General features: G+C 47.3%; 1 protein-coding gene across 2 annotated transcripts in view; it reads left to right on the top strand.

Moving 5' to 3' along the window:
- The window catches only part of SLC25A25 (solute carrier family 25 member 25), a 38,804-nt gene extending 18,270 nt beyond the window's left edge, over positions 1–20,534 (top strand). The window contains exons 1-10 of one of the 2 annotated variants that reach the window (XM_075015047.1): positions 8,385–8,648; positions 12,013–12,139; positions 12,246–12,333; positions 13,466–13,577; positions 14,732–14,890; positions 15,859–16,011; positions 16,465–16,572; positions 16,881–17,048; positions 17,491–17,641; positions 18,073–20,534. In XM_075015047.1, the coding sequence (XP_074871148.1) occupies positions 8,490–8,648; positions 12,013–12,139; positions 12,246–12,333; positions 13,466–13,577; positions 14,732–14,890; positions 15,859–16,011; positions 16,465–16,572; positions 16,881–17,048; positions 17,491–17,641; positions 18,073–18,257 (1,410 nt within the window). In that variant the 5' untranslated portion in view covers positions 8,385–8,489 and the 3' untranslated portion in view covers positions 18,258–20,534. Of the gene's footprint in view, positions 1–8,384; positions 8,649–12,012; positions 12,140–12,245; positions 12,334–13,465; positions 13,578–14,731; positions 14,891–15,858; positions 16,012–16,464; positions 16,573–16,880; positions 17,049–17,490; positions 17,642–18,072 lie in introns of those variants that run through there. The other variant, XM_075015046.1, reaches the window with a different exon arrangement.
- The last annotated feature ends 454 nt before the right edge of the window (positions 20,535–20,988 follow it).

Genomic DNA, 20,988 nt, shown 5'->3' with positions numbered 1-20,988 from the left:
GCAGGAGCAGGTTGCAGATGGGGTGTCTGGGTGTGGGGAGGGGGGGAGTGCAGGAATGGGCAGAAGGTGTGGAGTCCGGGCAGAGGAGGGTGCAGCTGTGGGTGCTTGGAGCGGGGGGGCGCTTAGCTGCACAGCTCCTTGGAGGCACATGTGGCTTCACATGTCCTGTTGCTTTTCAGGCACTGTCCCTTGGAATTCAGGCCAATCAGAGCAGTGGGGAAAAGCCACCAGGCAATGCTGCAGTGCCATTCACCTGGGGGAGGGAGAGCAGTGGCAATGCGCAGAGCTGCTTCCTACCACTGCCAGGAAGAGCCCATGGTCTGGATCCAGCATGCAGCTTGCCTGACTCTGTCCTTAGAGGCTCAGGGCTCCACCCCCTCTACCCCACAGGATGCTCGGCGGGGGAACGCCGAGCTTTGGGAGGCTAGATCCAGGCAAACCATGGGCTGGGGGTTCCTACCCCAGCTTTAGAGCAGAGCTTCTCTCCCTTTCCATACTATAACCCTTTAAAGAGTTTCATTTGTCATGTCAATTTCTCACGCTTACTGTATAGTTATAAAATAATTATAAAATCAGTTACAATATAAATATTGTATTTATGTCTGTATTATATACAGTGCAGTAAAACCAAATCATTTTCTGTGAAACTCTAGTTTATATTGACTTCACTGGTGTTTATTATGTTGCCTGTTATAAACCTAGGAAAATAGCTAGATGAGTTTGTGTACTCTGTGAAAGACCTTGGAGTGCCACCCAGAGATGTTGTGTACCCCTGGTTGAGAGCCACGGCTTTGTAGGCTAGTTCAGCTGTGGCTAAGAACCACTGAGCAGTCGCTAACAGAGAGCCATCTGCGCGATTAACAATGGCTATAGATGCAGCAGCAGCTGCTGAGTCATAAGCAGGTATGCCTGTCGTCTTTCAAGTTTCTGTACAATAAAGAAGCCATGCCAAGGTTGCAGTTTAGATGCCCAGAGCAGGTGTGTCTTTTGAATATAGACCTCTCCGACTCTGTTGGTACCTAGTTAATGCAGCATCATTCTGAGGGCTGTAGTCAGTGCTTCTCTGCAGGGCTGTCTGGCTGTATGCGAAGAAATCGTCTGGTTGCGCACACTTCTATTGGCCTAAGATTGCTGGTTTGAATAATGAACATGTTAGTGTCGGGAGAGGTGATTGGCTGGGCACTGCTGCAGTGAGAATGCAGGCTGGGTACTCAGGGTTTCACTCACTTGATGCGTGTTAGATGAGTCTGGGAGAGCAGGTTAATTGGTAGCTTTGACCAGCTTCTTAGAGTAAAAGGGTGCATTTTAGCTTTCATATTTAGCTCAGTATCTTGGCTGCTCTGTCCAGGCTTCCTTTGAAGCTCAGTATCTGGGGTTCTCCATGCTAGAGCTCTCGAACTTTGTCTGTTGCCACCAGCTCAGAGGCTCTTGTACAGTGAACTGCTTGTCAGGCCAGGCACGGCAGAAGCGGCAGCAATTTCAAAAGGCAGGAATCAGCTGCAGGAATACTCTGCAAAGAAACTGAGCTTCTGGAGTTGTTGGCTTCAGTCTCTGTCTGGCTGCTGTGCAGAGCGGATTCTCACTTTGCTGTGCTTGGTAGTGTAGTCACATCCTTGGCAGCAGGGAGCCGCTGACTGCAGGGTTTCCTGGACTGGGACTTTCCACGGGAGCGACAATGCTGCAGACCCTCTGGTGCTTTCTGTCCAGGGTCCTTACCAGGGCCATTTGCCAGGGTGCTGCAGAAGGAAAAGAGAATGAGGCTAGAGACACAACCCCAGTCCCAGACCCCGGGGACCAGGGGCCACACCTGTTGGGGAAGCCACAAGGCAGAGGGGCTGATCCTGCTGAAAGGAGACCAACTATCTTACTGGTGGTTGGACCTGCAGAGCATTTTCCAAAGGTAATGGGGCTTGTGAGGTCCCTGACTAATGGGCTGGCTTGCATTGGGTTGCATGTGCCTGGCCTCTTGGAACAAAGGGTGTGGTGGGAGATGAGGGAGCGTGAAAATGGAGTTCCCAAAAAAGGAGGGAGGATGTATTTGGTGGTCAGGGAAGGGCTGGCAAGGAGGAGGGAAGGGGAGGGGTCCTGGGCGTGGGTTGCTGGAAGTATAAGTTTGTGGCTGGAGAAAGGAGAGGGGGCAGTGATTATTAGGGGTTGGGGGGTGGGAAGGAATGAGCTGCCAGTACTTCTCATTTACCTCCCTTGCAAAAGGTTTGAGGGCTGATCTCTGAAAGGGAACTGCTTCGGGAGCAAGATGGAATAGTGGAGCCCAAAGGGTCCTTGGCAGCGGAAAGAGAGGGTTTAGCTGAGAAAACAAGGAAGTAATTGTGAGCTAAGTGTCAGGTTCTTGTACCTCCATCTCTGCACTGGGCACTTATTAAGGGTTAAGGGAACCTCAAATGTCTCAGAAATAGTCTAGAAACTTGCCTATGTGGGGTGGTGCCTCAGGAGATGCAAGAGAGACCAGTGTTGTTTGAGCCAGCAAGAGCCTGACTGTATTAGCTAAACGGTGCACAGACCTGGAGTCTGTCAGAGACAGGAGGATTTACACCTTGAAGATGAATATCTTCCCAGGAGAGGATAGGGAAGAGATGCTGGAACTGGAATGAAGACTTAAACTTCTGAGGGGGGTGGGGTAGAGAATGGGTGGGCATGGAGGGGGAAGGCAGGTACAATAGATGGAGAACAAAAGAGATTCTTTGTTTCAGGCGCAGCTCGACAAAGCCTGTTAAGCAGTATATTAGTGTCAATGGAATTGTGGGACAGTATGAGCTGAGTACAATTGTACGGCTCTTAATTTAGTTATTACTTAGCTATCTGATTACTTAACTACAGCTGCTCCCTGTGGTAGAAATTAATGTGGAATTGGGGTAAGGTTAAGGTTTGTTACTAAGGGAGAAGAGGGAGGACAGGCAGTTTCGACTTCTCCACGTAATGGGAGAAGGGGCAGGGAAGAGTGCTGAAGCAGATGGCTGGGGCCCCAGCAGGGGTAATGTTAGGTGGCTTGCAGGGTCTAGTTTACCTGTCGGAACCAGATATAGAGGCTGTTGTAAATGCCTTCAGTGTTCTTGTAACTGGGATGAACAGCCTGGGATTATGTGTTGGAAGTAATTATATTTTCTGCCTCAGCCATTGGAATGAAGCAAACAAGGCTGAATTTGTGGTTTTTGTTCCACTGGCCAGGACAGTCCTTGCTTGCACATGACAGAAATCTGCAGGGTTGGCCAGTGATGAGAACTGGCTACTCCATTTATTTATTTATTTATTTTTTAAAAGAGATATGCCTGAACAATGAATGGAGAGAAGATGGGAAGGGGAAAGGCAGAAGCCAGTGACATGCTACAGCAGGCTGGGAGAAGTCTGGAATGAGTGGGGTTGAAGATCTGTAGTGTACCTTGTAGGGGAGTAATGGGTTCTCTGCTTCTGAGTGGATCAGTCTGTCTGTCCAGACGAATGTGACAGCCTTTTGTGACAGGTTTCCATGACCTTGGGCAGCCACTTCCTGATTAAATCAGCCTTGCAATCAGGGTCAGGGGTTAGAGAGCCCACCTCAGCATAAAGAGGCTTCTCGTTTATCTTTGTTGCCCTGTAGGGGAAATTGTTGTCTCGTGGTTACAGTATGGGATACGGGAGGCAAATGTAGATTCTGTTCCTAGTTTTGCCACTGACTGTCTGACCTTGTGTGCCTTACCTAATCCCTTTGCTTCTCTGTTCTCTTAGTAAAAGTGTCCTGAGAGGCTCAGTTGCTATATGAGAGCTAGATGCTGCGATTGCTTTGTTTGTACAAACAAACCTGATGGTAAGAAGTACATTCCGTTGTCCAGTGTGAACTGCTTCTGTATATCTGTGGTCTTCACCTTTCAGCTGGACAGCATTTGCTGCTGTGTTGGCTACTTGGAGGTGTTTATTGAAGCATCAGGGTGTCTTTCACACACATGTATATAAAATGTTGATGCCCATGTGTTGGCATGCTTACTACGTATGCTTAGCAAATTCCTACCAATGGCATCACTTCAGAATCTGCCACTCTTGACCTGGCATTCACACATGGAAGAGGTCAACTGAACTCCAGGAGAGCTATCTTGTGAAATATTTACTGTTTACCTTCTCCCTTCCCCTTCCCCCACTCCAGCCTTGGGTAGCTGCTATTGTTCTTTAGTTGGCTTTGGACTGTATTGAATTAACAAATGATTAACTACCCTCTTTCCCCATTTGTATCTCTGTCCACCCCTCTTGACATTCGTGTCCTGTTAGGACTTTCTGTCCTGAACAATTGTACTCCAACTTCCAGGAGGGAAAATAGAAAGTCAAAAGAAATTACCAGTCAGGAGCTATTTGTTCCTTTTCTGAGGAATAGTTAGATATAATGGGTCTCAAACTAGTCCACCAAGCTGCTCTTGGCCACAGTGAAAGTACATTAGCCTTCAAGGTGACACTTAGTTAGGTTTGGCCTGGTTTAGCACTTAGGGCTTGTCTACTCTAGAAGTACTACGTTTGCATAGCTGCACTGGTGCAACTGTGGCGCGTCTGGTTAAGATGGTCTGTGCGGACAGGAGAATGTTCTTCTGCCAGCACAATTACTTGCCTCCATGAGAGGCAGTAGCTCTACTGGCAGGAGCCTCCACTAAGGCAGCACTTGTCCACACTGCTTCTTAGGTCAGTGTAACTTGCATTGCTCAAGGGGTGACTTTTTCCACACTCCTGAGTGATGTCAGGTATATCGACAGAAGCACTAGTGTAGATTTGCACTAAGTATTTCCAGAGGCCTTTTTGACCAGCTTAATTTAAAAAAAAAAAAGTGTGTTGGGGGGGTAAAACTACCAACCTCAAGCCTCTGTGCAGCTGCCTCATGTCTCTGGGCAGAGATAGATAAAGATAATTTGGTATAAATTCAACCGGAGTCTGATTAATGGGGGGTATAAAATTGGAGGTGATGTAAAGAACCTGACGGTATGTCTATATGGCACTAAAATATCCATGGCATGGTTGCAATTCACCTAAGTCAGCTGGCTGGGGCTGCAGGGCTAAAAATAGCCATGTAGGCATTCGGGCTGAAACCCAGGCTCTGAAACCTGGAAAGTGGGGAGTATCCCGGGACCCTGGCTCCAGGCGACACTCAAATGTCTACACAGAAATTAGCAGAATCTGGCAACCCTGCGCATGGTTAATGGTAAACAAAATGTCTTGTGGGACACACACAGAACCCCAATTGGCTGCATGCTGCCCATGGACTGCTGGTTCACCACAACTGGGCAAAGTGCTGGTTTAAGAATGAATTTGAAAGTAAGCATTCAGCCATCTGGATGGCAAATTAGGACGAGTCCTTTGTAGGTGAGGACAGCTGGATTTTGTCAGTGCTCTTTCCAGGGCTGGGTCACGTACAGAAAGTTCACTGGAAGCAAGGAGTAGGTATGGCACTGTTACCTCCTCTGTCTCATCTACCCAGCTCTCAGTAAAGGAAACCGGCAGCAGGGATAGGTTAGGTAGGAGTTTGACAGTGAGAGCAGCAGAGCCTGTTGACCTATGGTAGGTATTTCTTGTAGCTTTCCCTGTATTTCTAGTCCACGTAACTGAGTCGTTGCAGCTCAGCCTCACTTGTTGTGGGTGTATGGAGAGTGGGCTGGACTGTGGCACTGCTGAAGTTTCCAGAAGGATCTCATTGTATTTAACTTCATTGTTTTAAGGATGTAGAACTCGATTCTTTCCCCTATTGTGACAGTATTGCAGTAATTTGGGTTTGTGGTGCTTTACAATTAGAGTAATTTGCTTTGATGCTTCTAACATTCCAGCTTCTTGAAATGGAATGCAGACACTCGTTTCTGCAAATGAAGTTGCTGGTGCAAACTGAAGTTGCACTCTGTTCCCCTCTTCTTAGTTCATTGTGTTGTCACTAAAACCGTGCTTAAAAATGTCTGTCTTGGCCTCCTTCCTCTCTTCTCTACGTTTCACATAGGATGGTGGGCGTTTCTTCCCTAAAATGTGTGATTTTGTCCATTGTCTCCTGCTGCCAAATGTGGGTGGATTTCATTGGTAAAAGCTGCGTTGAGCTGTCATAGCTACTGTGGCGTCAAGCGGCTGTAACAAAGAATGGCATGTAGCGGTTGCTTCTCAGTCACTATATAGTGGCGTAGGTCTCTGATGGAAAGCGCTAGTACAGTCAGCCTGCACAGGTGGTATTTGCCTTGGACTCTGTGTTTGGGCTGCAGGTTATGGCAAAGACTGGCCTTTGGGAAAGTGTAGGGAAGGAGAGCTACATGATTGGCTTGTAAATCACACAAGCTGCTGCAGCTGATCTCTAAGAGGATCTGGAGTCGGTGAGAAGTTCCTGTTCTCTGCGCAGATAGACGTCAGAAGGGGATAAGTTAAGCCTGGTTAGGTAATAGTGACATAAAGGGGCACAGTGGGTTGAGATTCTTGGGGAGGAGTTAAGAAATCTGTAGTATGGCCAACCTTCTGGGGGCTGAAACTGGGAAGAATACTAAATATAACTTGACTGCTCATGACTTGCTTTTGTAAATTCCTCGCGTCAAAGCTCCAGACTGAATAATACCTGTCCGTGTGATAGGCTTGCTCCTCCACAGTCCACTTGTAAAGACGCATTTTAAAATTTCATCCTAGTGAACAGATTGCAAAGGAGAGTCCTTCATATGCTTTTTGGACACTAGGATGTGAGGGAGACAATGTTTGAACTGGTTTTCAAGCTGGTTCTGGCACACAGTTTATCTGGCCAGTGTGAACAAAGTGCAGTATTGTCATTTGCAAACTATTACTCCAGCAGAGTAAACTATTTGCTAAACCAGTTTAAACTAGTCTAGCAAATGAACTTTCTTTGTTCTAGAACAGATTGATGATAGTGCTTTGGGAAGCTGGAAACTGAATTATTCTATCATTCATCTCTCATCTAGTAGCCTTTCTGTGGCAGATTTTAGGGACAGGGTCTTGTAACTTCCTATTAAACTAAATATTCTGGTAAAACAGAGGCTTATATGAAGTAATTAGCTCTGTAACTGATTACAAAATGCTCAGCCTGGTGCACATGTATGCTTTTGGTTTGTGGCTTCTTCTCTATTACTGCATAATATTAAATATGCCAGGGAATATTTAGTGCCCACATACAAAGGTGATAAGCATTTAGAAGCCGGTAGTTGTATCTGTGCTCAGTAAGGGATGTGCCTGAATCCTCGTGGCGCGCACACACCTTTTGTCAAACTGACCAATTCTGTCATGTTCCAGACACCAGTGATGAAAGCATTAAGTGGCTTAATAATAGATGGGAGAACGAGAGAAAAATGCTGTGTCCACCCAGACTATTTGCAGTGTAAGCCATAACTGGACAAAATGTTTTGTTTTTGTTTTTTTTTAATGTTTTTCCATCTATGATTAACAACTTCCTGCGTAAGCCTGTGAGTTTATATCCACTGCTCCATAGATGGTTAGGTTTCTAATTGTCTAAAAATTAGACATGGAGGTTTTCTGCATCTGAGTGGGACGTGAACATTCCGCCGTGACCTGAAGCCTGGTTTTCTGCAAGTCTGTCAAGTGTTCTTCAAATGTCTCACAATGACTTTTCTCAATGCCTCTGAAAACAGGACTGCAGCTATAGTCTGCTTGGGCATACAGATATACTCCCTTCTGGCTATTACCCAGACTCTAATTATATTTCTCAAGACTGGTCCCAACCAGAGAGCTAATTATTCAATTCTTATGCCCCAGCCTTCTTTAAACCTGGGCATTTTGGGGCCTTGTAGCTGGAGACCTTGAATGTGTCATAAAGGCAGTGGGTGAATGGCATCCTGTGTATCTCTTAGAGGAAGTAAGTAAAATCATTGCAATATTGCATGCAGGGTTGGAGAAAATTCAGTCCCTTCAAGCCTAGCATTACATGGTATTGACCAAAGGCCAGGGTCAGGATTGGATGCCTTTGTGCAGAGAGAGAGTATTCCTGCCCCAAAAATCTAGTGTAATCTAAAGCAAAGAGCGTGCAGCGAGCGGAAGCGTCTCCTGGGTAATCTTGCAGTAATTCCTCTGTCCACTTGGAAATGTATGGTAGCCTTTCTCCGCTGCTGTGCTTTGGTTACTGCTTGTGACTGTCTTGTCTTGCACAGTGGTTGCGGAGAGAGTAGGGATTAAGTGAGGGGGACAGAGAAGAGTTAACTCTGTGGCTGAGAGTGTGACGTGGGCCTCTTGGGCTTTACAGAGAGCCTGGAATTGAGCAATTGGAGGCAGATCACATGCCTCCTCACAAAGCCGGTGTCTAGTTGGCTAAGTGGGTGGTATTGTGCAAGTATGATTTCCTGATTAGGCAGAAGGGCAGGGTTTGAACAGCCAATGGCAGCTGAGCACCGACAGCTCATAGCCATGTGTCATGAGACTTGCCGGCATTTCCTTTCCTTCAGGCACTGAAACTACCTCCAAGAGGGGATTGCTCAGGTGGCTTCCCACCTTTCTTTGGCCGTGTAGGTCAGCACCTGAGTTACTGGCACAGAAACATGCTCTGCCTGTGTCTCTATGTGCCAGTGTTTGGGGAGTCCCAGACGGAGTTTGAATATTTTGAGTCAAAGGGACTTCCTGCCCAGCTCAAATCTATCTTCCACCTGAGCCTCTTCCTTCCTTCCCAGGAATTCTCTACCTACCGCCAGTGGAAACAGGTATGGTGTGGGAATAGGGGGCGGAAAGGAGGATGGGGATGCAGTGGGGAAAAAGTGGTGTATGGAGAGTTTGTTTCTGGACTGGTTGGATTGTCTGGTGGATGGGAATCAAATTTGCTGGTGGTCCCTGCTGCTCATGCCAACAGCCAGAGGCATAGGATCCTGTCGTTTTTTCCACAGCCCCTTAACTGGGCTGCTGACAGTAGCTGTGGGTCGTATGTTTGTTTCTTATGCTACCTCCTTCCCTTACCTTAAAGGGGAGTTAAATGTATGTGGACGGTTGGGACATGGAAGCAAAATTTCTTTTTCCCTCAGAGGCCATTTTAAGTAGCTTTCTCCCATATTTAACCCTTGCTGAATTTAGGAGTTCTTGAGTAAACCAGCTGATTGACTACATGGTATCCTAGTGGGTTTGTGGGAGGGGGTAGAGGTTGGGGTCTCCTTTCTCAACTTTGCCTTATTTGCTCTTAGACAATCTCTGTAGGATTGCAGCGTTCGCCCCATCCTCATTACTACTTGTCCTCCATCCCTTTCTGTGTACTAGCATCCAGCAGCTTATACACCTAGGTCTTGTGTGTACTCTGCAGTTTGAACCGTTTCTCGCAATGAGTGCTGCTGAGCATTCGTTGAACACTAGACGAATGCAAGCTGTCAGCCACGGCTTCAGCAACCATGTTCAAACCTTGTGTGAAAGAGTTCCAAAGTGTAGCCAAGGCTATAGCATAACTGGAATTGTTTCATGTAAAACCCTGTGCTACAAAAGGGCAACTCAACTAGAATTGTGCACTCCCCTTCTCTCCACATCACTGCAGTCCTTTCTGTTCCAGCATGCTGCTGCTGGCACTAGTTCAGTGTCAGATGACTGTGCTGTTCATATATGCCTCCAGGGAGATTGTGTGCATGAGAGATTTGTGAATAAGAGCTGAGGAGGGTCGAGAAGCACTTTATGCAGGTGATCATGGAAAACACTAACAGCTTAACGTGTAACCTTAAGTTCTGCTCACAGAATACAAAATAGAAATTGCTGCAGTGATTCCTGTTTGCCTCTGAAGGAGGTGGTTGGTATGGATGCTCACCCATATTACTGGCAGAAGGTGTAACATGCGCACCCCTTGCTAGGATAACCAGCTAGCAAGTGTAAAAAATTAGGATACTTTCTGGGAGGCGGGGTGGGGAGGACAGCTATGTAAGTATATACAGAAGGCAAAAGCCCATAGCATGGGGGTGGTCCTGATAATGCTGAGATGTGTGGTTACCCTCTTCCCTTTACAAGTATGAAAATATCCTAGCACTGCCTTTGATGCAAGCCAAGTGTTGTGACTTGACAATTTTGAATTCTTTATTTGCCAAGAGGTAATTAACTTGACAAGCTTGATCAGGTAGAAATGGCCTAACTCTGATTGTTCTTGCTGTGCCCATCTCTTCTGTGATAACTGTCAGGAAGTATCCTCGGAAGAAGGGAACCTTTATTTTTTCTTAATTATTTTATGAAGGCTGTGAATCTTGCTGGCCATGAACTGGCTGGGGATTATCTGCTAGAAGGAAGCCTGGATCAGCTATTTGACACTGATCTGCTCACATGCTAGAGCTGTTTGTCTATCTTTAGCCTACAAGTTGACTGTGGGGCCCATCTGTGTCCTTTACAACAGTCATATGACAGTCTGCAGGCTAGGAACACGGTGAGCGTATCTCTAAGGTCACCGTGGTTCAGGTTAGCATTTTATTTTCTTAAGACTCTCAGAAATGATAGGGATGATCCTGGTTTGTTCTGGTACCAAAACTGACCAGTTGGGGCAGTCGTCTGACTTTAATCTTAAATGTAGGCTATCAAACTAAACGGTGTATCTTTTTTAGAAGCATCTGAGTAGGGCTAGCTTTCACTGGATTAAGGAATAGTGGAACAAACTTGGCTGAACATATTGCCTTGAAATACTTTCATTGTGAACCTGCTTTTCAAATTAATAAGTATTGGTAAGTACAGGACTCGTTAAAATGTGTGACATCTGGGAGTCCAGAACTGAGTCTCTTACAATAATAGCCACTGTTTTTTTGCAGAGAGTAGCTAGAGTTGTAATCCAAAAGGGAGGTGAATTAGAGAACATGACTGCACTGAGGCACTTGGTGGTGGTCACTGTTGGTTCCTGGACTCTGCACATGCAGAGTGAAGCAGGAACTAACTGACCCAAATTACTGCTCTGTGCAGGCTGGCTCTGAACTGCTTGTTAATCAGGCAGGAATGTGCTCATGTTCTATTTCCTCCTGCTGAAATGAGTTGAGGGGTGGGAGCCCTCTATGCCAAAGTTCCTGCTTAAGCCAGTAGAGTCCCGTCTTGATGTAAATACTCTCTTCTGTCTGGTGTCCTGTAACAAACCTTTCCTTTTCAATCTGCATCTCCCAGGGAGCTTTCACAATTTGGAGCTACACAAGCTTACAGCTGCGGGGTGGCTAAACCAGTTCACGCTGGCATCACAGCAGCTTTTATTGCTAACACTGTTCATGGGAGGTGGACTTCAGCTTGGCAGCAGGCTCTTGCTGGCTGGAATTGGATATGTCCAGTGGTGGCTTTTCTTTTTGTGGAGGAGGGGGAAAAAAAAAACCTCTGCTAAAAGCTTGGATGGGCAGGGGGAAAACCTGATTTTTGGTTCTGTGATCTAAACTTCCTGCCGTCCTAGTACCTCTGAACATCAGATAAAGGCACTGGAGAAGTCTAATCCATGGTACAGGGATTTCTTATCTACCCAGAGATTTAGGGAAGCTTTAACCCTTCCCAGGTAACATTTGCAAAAAAAAGGAAAACGATGCATTTTGGGGTTTTAAGTCTGAGCTCAGTTAACTGATTGGTCAGCCTTAGCCCAGCTCATCATAGCAGGAAAGGGAGGGAAACATTCTTGCCCAGACTAACCCCTGGGCTCTGGTCCCTGGAAAAGAGACTTCTCAGCTAAAGGCCAGGGATGGTCACTGCTCAGCCTCCCTCAGCGGAGTCCAAAATCTGTGCTACGTAACTCGGCTCTGAGATATCGAGTACACTTATCTCTGCCCCATGCACCTCGAGCCAGCGGTCCTGCCAACAAGTCAGCTCACTTGCTTACAAGGGCAGCTGTCAAACCGGCATCTCCTTTCAAACCAGCTCCAGGGAAGAAAGAGTTTCTCAAGGCTGTAAGATGTCAGACGCATAGGTCTGAGTAATCTTGTCTGTACGAGTGACTTGTGAAGGGATAAGCCTGGCATCAGTTTGGCCTCTCCTCCCTCTATTACTGCACACAAACCCATGTTTGGGTGATTGGGGAGGGCTTAAAGAAGGAAGACGAGGTAAACCTATCTGAATGAGCAAGGAGCTAAGGTTGTTTTGATGTCCTCAAAACAGAAAATTGTGAAAGCTGGAGACAAGGACCTGGATGGGCAGCTGGACTTTGAGGAGTTTGTTCACTATCTCCAAGATCATGAGAAGAAACTGAGGCTGGTCTTCAAGAGCTTGGATAAAAAGAATGATGGTAAGGCTCTTTCTAGTAGTCGTAGATGCTCATTGGCCTCTGCAGATGAACCTGATGGCCTCTTTGGGTACACGGCATCTGGGCTCACTGGCTTCTGTCTTTGCAGGCCGTATTGATGCCCAGGAGATCATGCAATCCCTCCGGGACCTGGGAGTCAAGATCTCTGAACAGCAGGCTGAGAAAATCCTCAAGAGGTGAGTTTTCAAATGGTTCCGTATGCCTCGTGTGAGAGGGAAATGTAAAGAGTGATCACTTCTCCCTTTTCCTCTCTGTGCACACTCCCTAATGACTGTAGCTCTCCCTTTTCAGGCTTCTTGCCTCTCATTGCATTTTTGACTCTTCTGTGTATTGAAAAACTACAATGTGCTGTGAAGGCCGAAGAAGCCAGCCATCTGCTCAGCTTGCTTGAATCAAACTGGAGGGGAGGAGGCAACAAAGAGCAAGATCACTGGCTAGACAGAATGCATAAGAACAGTGACTTGTGATGCTAGATCAGATCTCTGGGTTATAAAGATGCTATTCTTGTCTCCAGCATGGCTACCATCTGATGCTTCAGGGGAGGTGGGAATTCCATCTGTGCACGATTCTCTGCTAGGGCCTGAGTTCAGATACCACTTCTCCATTCCATAGAATGAAGGGAGAAGAATGCTTGTAGCATCTCACCCCAAGATCTCTGAGTCTTGCAGTTAAGGATCCTGTGCTAGTCTGTTGTGGAGAAGGGCATGCACTTGACCATACCTGTAAACCATGTGACTCTACCCTGTCACCCACAGCTTGCTGCTGTGGAGAGGGACTGTTTACTTACTGTACTGAAATGCTTAGCACTTTGCATGTGGCACTAACACTGTAACAAGCACTTATTTGTCCTGTTTTTCCTCTTTCCTTTGCCATCTTCCCTCTGTCTGTTTGCCTGTCTGTCAGAATAAGGACAGGCCATTTCTGGGGTCCTGTCACCTAGTAAGTACTGGTGTAACTTTAGTTTCCGACAGTTCCTTACCTTCTCTAAAGTGCCAGAGGTGCACTTGGTTTGTTGTTCTAACCACTGTGGGAGGGGGCACAACATGTCTTTTCGGGTGGCTGGTGGGGAGGGAGGGAATGAGGTGTATTTCCCCCACTCGCCACGTGGCTTGGGAGGAGAGGGTTCCCTAGCAGGGTCTACTACCATTCAACCTGTTTAACGCTTTCCAGTAATTGCCCAGTGGAGGTTTCTAGTTTGGGGTGAGGATCGGGGGCCCTGAATAACCCAGGGGGAGGTGAGGAGGAGTTTCTCCCTCACAGGGCCGTGTACCCATCTCCTGTTCATGTGCTTGTAATACGCTTTTGCAGCATGGATAAAAATGGAACGATGACAATTGACTGGAATGAGTGGCGAGACTATCACCTGCTGCATCCTGTGGAGAACATTCCGGAGATCATCCTGTACTGGAAGCACTCCACGGTAAAGGAAATAAAAGTTCCTCGCCAAAGCAGGCCTGATCCTTCCCCCATATCCTGATTAAAAGTGCCACTCCCCAGCAGCATTTACCCAGTCTCCATCATTCCCTTCTTGGGTCAGTAGCTGCCTTCTATTCTAGAAGCCTGGTCGCTTCCTGCTTTTCAGTTATCTTTTTTTTTTTTTTTTAATCTACCCGTGGCTTGATTTCTGAGGTCCTTGATGGCAGTGAGAACTGGCTTTTTTGAGGGAAGGGAGGGCAAGTGAGCAGGTAGCCTTAAATCACAGCTCTGAGAGCTCAGACAAGTTCCTTCTAGTTCAGAACATGCCAATACCAGATATTGATGTACAAAGCACCAATCCGTCTTTGATGGATTTATTCAGTGCCTTATATAATGTGTAACGAGAGCAGACTGGCTGAGTGCCAGAAGATTCAGCTCTCTTTTCACACCTCTCTGCCCTTGGTTTTTAGGCATTCTGTATTGGGGCAGCCCAGGGGGTTGGCAAGTCCCAGCCTCCTGAACTGGAGTTATTAAAATGTGAAGGGTTCCCATGTCCTGAAGGAAGTGTCATTTATCTCTCTCATAACCCCTAGTTCTGGAGACATTAATAGGCAGCAGATTTAAAGCAAACCAAAAGTTGTATTACTTCATGCAGTGTGCAGTCACTCTGTGAAACTCGGAGCCATGGGAGTTTATGAAGGCCAAAAGGTGAAGTGAATTAAAAAAATAATTGCATAAGTACATGGAGGATAAGTCCATCAATGGCTGTTAGCTAGGATGGTCCGTCTCATGCTCCAGGTGTTCTTAAGCCTCCACATGCCAGAAGCTGGGAGCAGATGACAGGGAGGGGATTGTTTCATATTGCAATGTTTGTTCATTCCCTCTGCAGCATCTGGCACCAATCCCCGTCAGAGGAGATACTATCAGACTGATCAGACCCAATATGGCTTTTCTTATGTGGCGATGTCTGATTTGTGTTTTCTCTGGCACTGGTAGTTCCTTTGTGTGGTCAAAACACATCAGCTAGGACGGTGCTTGAGAGCTATTTATTAAGTCCCCAAGCTCTGGGAGGTTGTAGGTGACTGACAGTGACAAGAAGTTATCTGCTTAACTCCATCCTTCCAAGCGCTTCTCAACATCTCGTTCCTTCCTTTGCAGATCTTTGATGTGGGAGAGAATCTGACAGTCCCAGATGAGTTCACAGTGGAAGAGAGGCAGACGGGGATGTGGTGGAGACATCTGGTTGCAGGTGGAGGTGCAGGTGCAGTGTCCAGAACCTGCACAGCTCCATTGGACCGGCTGAAAGTGCTCATGCAGGTAGGGCAGAAACTGAGGACAGCTTTGTTGTATCAAGGTGCACATGCTGCTTCCCTGAGTGCAAGTTAAATGGGTCCTAGCAGCAAAGCTGAAACTGTCTTTTCAGAGGAGTGACTGCTTCTGGTTGGATGCAGTCTCATTACTGCCGCGTTGGGGTGCAGTGGCCTCTTGGTCCATACCAGATATAATTTCTAGCTGAGCAAAAGCCATTCTTGACAAGTTAGTTGTCGCAATGATATAAAAACTTTAGGAGCTGGTCCTAGCTAGACCATCTTGTACCTTACAGCCTCGGGCAATGCTTACTTCCCTGGAGCTGGGTTGAGAGGAGGCACTGGTTTGACAGCTGCCCTTGGAAGTGGCTGGGTTGATTTGTTGGCAGGGCTGCAGCTGGCTCCAGGTGCACAGGGCAGAGATAAGTGTCATCCGTGTTGGAGAGCAGAGTTCGCAGCACGCATTTTGGACTTTGATTACGGAGGCTGAGCAGTGACTGTCCTTGCCCTTTGGCTGACCAGTCTCATCTCCTTGGACCTGAGCTCAGGGACTTAGTCTGTCCAAGAATGTTTCCCTCCCTTTCGTGTTGTGATGGGCTGGGCCTCAGGGGGATTAATGACTTAAATGGTCTCAGGCTTAAAACTCCAGAATGGCTTGTTCTCCTTCGAGTGGTTGTTCATGTGCATTCCAGCTTAGGTGAGCAGCTGCCAGAACATTTTTCCTGTAGCAGGTAGCTGTTGGGTTGGTGCAGTGCCCCCTGGAGCGGCGCCTTCACGGTGCCCAGTATAGGCACCACTGACCCATTCCTTCTCACCACTCCCCTTTGTTTTTTTGCAAATGTTAGCTGGGAAAGGTTAAAGCCTCCCATAATCTCTGGGTAGATCAGAAATGCCCTTTGTCCCAGGATTACAAAGGCACCAAAGCTGTGGCAATCAGGACTAGCATTAATCAGCGTTCTCCCGCTTCCTCCTTGCCAGGTCCATGCTTCCCGCAGTAACAATATGTGCATCGTTGGTGGCTTTACCCATATGATCCAAGAGGGTGGGCCCAAGTCGCTGTGGCGGGGGAATGGCATCAATGTCCTGAAGATTGCGCCGGAGTCTGCCATCAAGTTCATGGCTTATGAACAGGTGAGGGAAAGGTCATATTGAAGCTTGGCCCAAAGGCCTCATGGGAATTGAAGGAGCCTTTTTACCCAAGTAATTTTGCCCAAACTGGAGCCATGAAAGGGGTGTTAACCCCCTCAGTCAGGGTATAAATGTATGAAGCCCTTAGGCAGATGGAAAGCAAGAGCTGTGTGCTGGTGTCTGGAAGCTCCTCTCTCTAGTGGTGGGAACAGTGTCTTTCACACCTCCCCATGGCAGAGCTGGAGAAATAGGCCGTGTGAAGTCACAGTCAAGTGATTTGAGTGCTTGGCTGGAACAGAGGCGGTGTTCACCCTTCCCTCTCCAGCCTGTGCCAGACCCAGTGTGTGAAAAGCCTGTGGTCCATGATGAGAGGGAAGGTGGTGTGCGGTCCAGCCAGTCGAACGTCATCACTGTGAGAAGCTTCCCCTCTGTTCTAATCTTTCTTTGTTTCTACAGATCAAGCGGTTCATTGGCACTGACCAGGAAATGCTGGGAATTCGCGAGCGGCTGGTGGCTGGTTCTCTGGCAGGGGTCATTGCCCAAAGCAGCATCTACCCAATGGAGGTGAGGCTGGGGGCTGTCTCCTATGGGAGAGGGAACGGGGAGTCATTAGGCGAAGGAACTGAGGTGTGGTAACGTGAGCTGAACTCCACTCTGGGGCTAATTTTTGTGTGTTAACGGCAGCCTTTGTCTGGTTGCCTAAGGGCATTGTCTAGTCATGGGGCTCCAGTAATACACAGAATGGAGGTTCTGGCACTCCCTTTGGTGAGGTGTTTGCTTCTTGTAGTCATGGGACAACTGTGACTTTTTCTGCTCCTGCTCCCAGCGCTGTTATAGGCATTCACGGTGTTCATGCTCTTGTGCTGTGATAGGTTCTGAAGACCCGAATGGCGCTGCGGAAGACAGGGCAGTATTCAGGCATGCTGGACTGCGCTAAGAACATCTTCGCCAAGGAAGGCCTGGCTGCCTTCTACAAAGGCTACATCCCCAACATGCTAGGAATCATTCCATATGCTGGGATTGACCTAGCAGTGTATGAGGTATGGCGCCTGCCTGGCTTCTGTGGGGCTTGGAGGTCTCACTTTCATGACAAGCAGGGAGATGTAGTGCCTGTTGCTAATGTAGGAGTATGAAACATTCCAGTTAAATGCTGCATGTACCCCTGGAGATTAACACGCATGGCCCAGGGGAAAAAAATCTTTCCATCGCAAGCCTTGTGGCAGTCTGTGGCCCTGCTCTTCGGAGGAGGAAATTGCAGAAGCAAAGCTGCCAAGAAGTGTCTTAGCCAGATGCAACAGTGGTGGCAACAGCAGTTACTCAAGAAAACCTGAAAAGCTGGAGTCTTGTTTTCTGCAGTTAATTCTAGTTGACGTTGCATAGATCTCCACAAGCCTTCAACCCCAGCTTTCTCCTCATATGGGCCAGTCTCTTGCTGCTCCATGCCACGTCCTTCCTACTTACCAACTGGCTTTTTTCTTCTAGACGTTAAAAAATACCTGGTTACAACGTTATGCGGTGAACAGTGCTGACCCCGGCGTGTTTGTTCTCCTGGCTTGCGGCACCATCTCCAGCACCTGTGGGCAGCTGGCCAGTTATCCCCTGGCTCTTGTGAGAACACGCATGCAGGCTCAAGGTAAGGCCTGTGAGCAGTGAGCGTGGAATTTGCTGTATCAGTGGAGGGCTGGATGATCTTGGGAAATTATGACATAGTTTAATTTTTCTGTGTAGCTGAGCGCTGGAATGGTTGTTTGCTACGGATTGGGAGTGATGTGAACTTTGCCTTTCCTGGCACTTGGTCCCAGAGCCCCAATAACAAAGCCATTTTTCCCCTTCTCTTTACCTATGTGTTCTAGTCAGTATGTTATCTGGCGTGTTTCTGGAAATGGTAGGCAGGGCTGCCTACCTCATTCTGCTGCCTGATCACATGTCATGTAGCTATATTGTCAGTGTAGCTCAAGAATCTCTCATTGTATGAGAGCAATAAAAACATTTAACAGGTGCCTTTTGAGATTTTTTTCAACATCTTAATCCATGCTCTACTTTTTCTTGTGATTTCTGTTGTAGCTTCGGTGGAGGGAGCTCCAGAGGTGACAATGAGCGGACTCTTCAAACATATTCTAAAGACAGAAGGAGCAATTGGCCTCTATCGGGGTCTGGCCCCCAACTTCATGAAGGTGATCCCAGCCGTAAGCATCAGCTACGTGGTTTATGAGAACTTGAAGATGACCCTGGGAGTGCAGTCACGGTGACCAGGACATGCCAACGATTCTGAACTCTGAAATCTTGGGCTGTAATCCTGGGGTGTATAGCCATCTCTCATTCTGTGAATGTGTCAACACTAAGCTGAATAAGCAAAGCTGTGAAAATCCAGGGGTGGGGGGATTTAGTGTCCTTTACCATCTTGCTACTCAAGAGCTCTGCTTAAACCATTAAGTGGTCCTTCAAGCATACAAGGGACCAATTGGGAGACCAGGGGATCAGCTCCTGGGTGTGTCTTGAGCTGTGAGTTTGAGGCCAGTTTCCAGCAGCCTAGATCTTACATCAGAAAGAGCTGCTGGCCGGGAGATCTGTAGTTCCTTTTGACCATGCTGAAGGAGCTTTTTTCCATTCAGATCAATCTTCTACCTATTTAAATTCATACAAACTTGTTGTTGGTGCTGTCACCACTTGGACTTATTTGTTATGTTTACATATATTTTTTTTGGAGGTAGGAGAAATTCATGTTTTGCTTCCAAGACTCTGACGTGAAATGTAACTTGAAACTGTACAAATCTGGGGGGGGGCTGGTGAGCAGTGGCTCTTCAGCTCAGGCTGAAGGTTACTTCGGCCAGCCTAGTGGAGAATAAGGGTTATTTATTTTTATAGGTCAGATCAAGTCTCTCTTGTAAGCCTGCTAACAAGATGCACTTACTAACAGAAGCAGCGGACTAGAATCTGCACACATGCATTGCTGCTTGCTAGATGGATTTGTCATTGATCCCCAGCAGAGGTTTGGAAAGGGGAAAGCTACAGAGCCTTGAAGAGACCATTGCCTTGATGCATGGCGTTACAGGATAACTGTACTCTTCTGCTTTCATCCTTCTCTGCCACTGTGCTCTTGGCAGCCTGCATGGCACTCTGAACCAGGTTTTGCCCGGTGCCAATGGTGGATGACTGACCCTTTCCAAACCCTGCAGCTAAGCTGCAATTTATCGCTCTTTAGGTTTCCTTCTGGACTGGAGTTAGGGTTTGCACTGAGGGACAGGGAATCCCCAGGCTAGGAGTGCTTCTGCTGTGGGAAGGGATGTTAGCTGACACCGGGAGGAGCTCGGGTTCGTCAGGGGTTTGAATGAGTACTTGCTTTTTCTCCCAGAGAGTGCTGTCGTAAGGGGAATGGCTTTAAAATTTCTCTGACTGTAACATGGACTACATCAGTCTATGTAGGATCAGGCTTCTGGGGCCCCCCAGGGATCCTCATCCAACTCGATTTGGGGTAAAATGGACCACCATCAAATTCCACTGATGTCTTACTGCGTAAATCATATTTATTTTGTATTTATTTGAGCAGTTATGTCAGACTGTTTTTATAGACTTGTTTAAATGTTGTTACTGTGTCCTTGTATTTCTCCTATTTAAAGTTCTGTATCATTTCTTATCCGTTTGCACCTTTACTATCACCCAGCTGAGGAGCAAGGGAAGACCGTGAGGTCATTGGTGCTCTTCTCCTAATGTTTGAGCTGCTTTTTGTACATGTGGTATTTGTTGCAAGGCCTGTCGGTCAGTCAGGAGAAATTCCTAGGAGGAATAAGACATAGAAGGGAGGGAATTGGGTTGGTAGGAAACAGGTAGGCACCTGGAACGAGGGACACGGAATGGTGTAGTTTGAGGCTTGCCTTACTCTGGACTTGCCTCGCGTGTGTATGGCTGAAAGGGTTTCTTGTGGGTGGCTCAGGTGGGGAAATGGAAGGTCTGTATACACTGATGTCTCAATGGCTAGTTGAGAGGATTCATTGGCATTTTTGTGGGGGAGGGAAAAAATCTCAGGGATTTTAGCAAAAGACAAAATGCATTTCTAGCAAGGTGGAAAGAGACGTGCCCTTGGACACAAGCTGCTGCAGTTCTGTCAGAGGGCAAAGTGGCAGGCTTGCTGCAGAGTCACAGTGCTGCTCTCACGCACATGCACCCTGGAGAAGTTTGCTTTGGGGAATGGGAAGTGCTTCCTGAGATGCGTCTGGTGTGACGAGCTTGGGCGGTGTGGAGACCCTTTGGTGCAGAGGCTCTCTCCTTGCTGTCTGCTCTTCCAGATGGAAATCTAATTTTGAACCTGGATTAGCGATGTGGGGTTTTTTCACCTCCCCCTTTGAGACCAACTTTAAATTGTGTAGTGGCTCCTTCCTACCGGCGTGGCTTAATGGGAATATTCCAAATACACAAATCAATGCAAAATGTGACTTGGTTGCTCTAACTTGAAATGGTCAAAATACAAAGCTAACCAATGAGATTCCTCATGGAGGGAACAGTCTACTAATAAAGGTCTATCAAAGCTACTGGGTGCCTGCTTTTCTCTGTGTGCGTGTGTGGAAACAGGGTCTCCTGAAAGCCTGGTTCCTTCACTGAGGGTTATTGACAGCAAGAATGTTTGAATCCTACATCAAAGATACACCTGAGGACAACCAGAACTAAAGGGATTCATGTGGCAATGAGAATGAACCAGGCATAACCCATTTCCAACTTACTGTCTGTTCAGTGAGTATTGGTGAATCCTGGTTCTTGGCCTGTTCAGTAGCTGGATCTTTTTTTCTGCACAGAGGATCCTTTTATTTCATCTGGCTGCATCCTTGCAGTCAGCATGTGGGTTTTTAAAGGGTGTTGTCCTGAGTTGCTTTTCACGGCCTCTAGCAATGAAGTGCTCTGCATGCAGCTACCCTGGAAGACCGTTCAGGTACACTAGCTGGTGCGGAACGCAGCCACTCTCATGCTTGGTAAAATCAACCACAGGAA

The sequence above is a fragment of the Carettochelys insculpta genome, chromosome 21, assembly GCF_033958435.1.
Source record: "Carettochelys insculpta isolate YL-2023 chromosome 21, ASM3395843v1, whole genome shotgun sequence".
Taxonomy (NCBI): Eukaryota; Metazoa; Chordata; order Testudines; family Carettochelyidae; genus Carettochelys; species Carettochelys insculpta.
The sequence above is the reverse complement of the archived record's forward strand: the minus strand, read 5'-3'. Positions and strand labels throughout refer to the sequence as shown.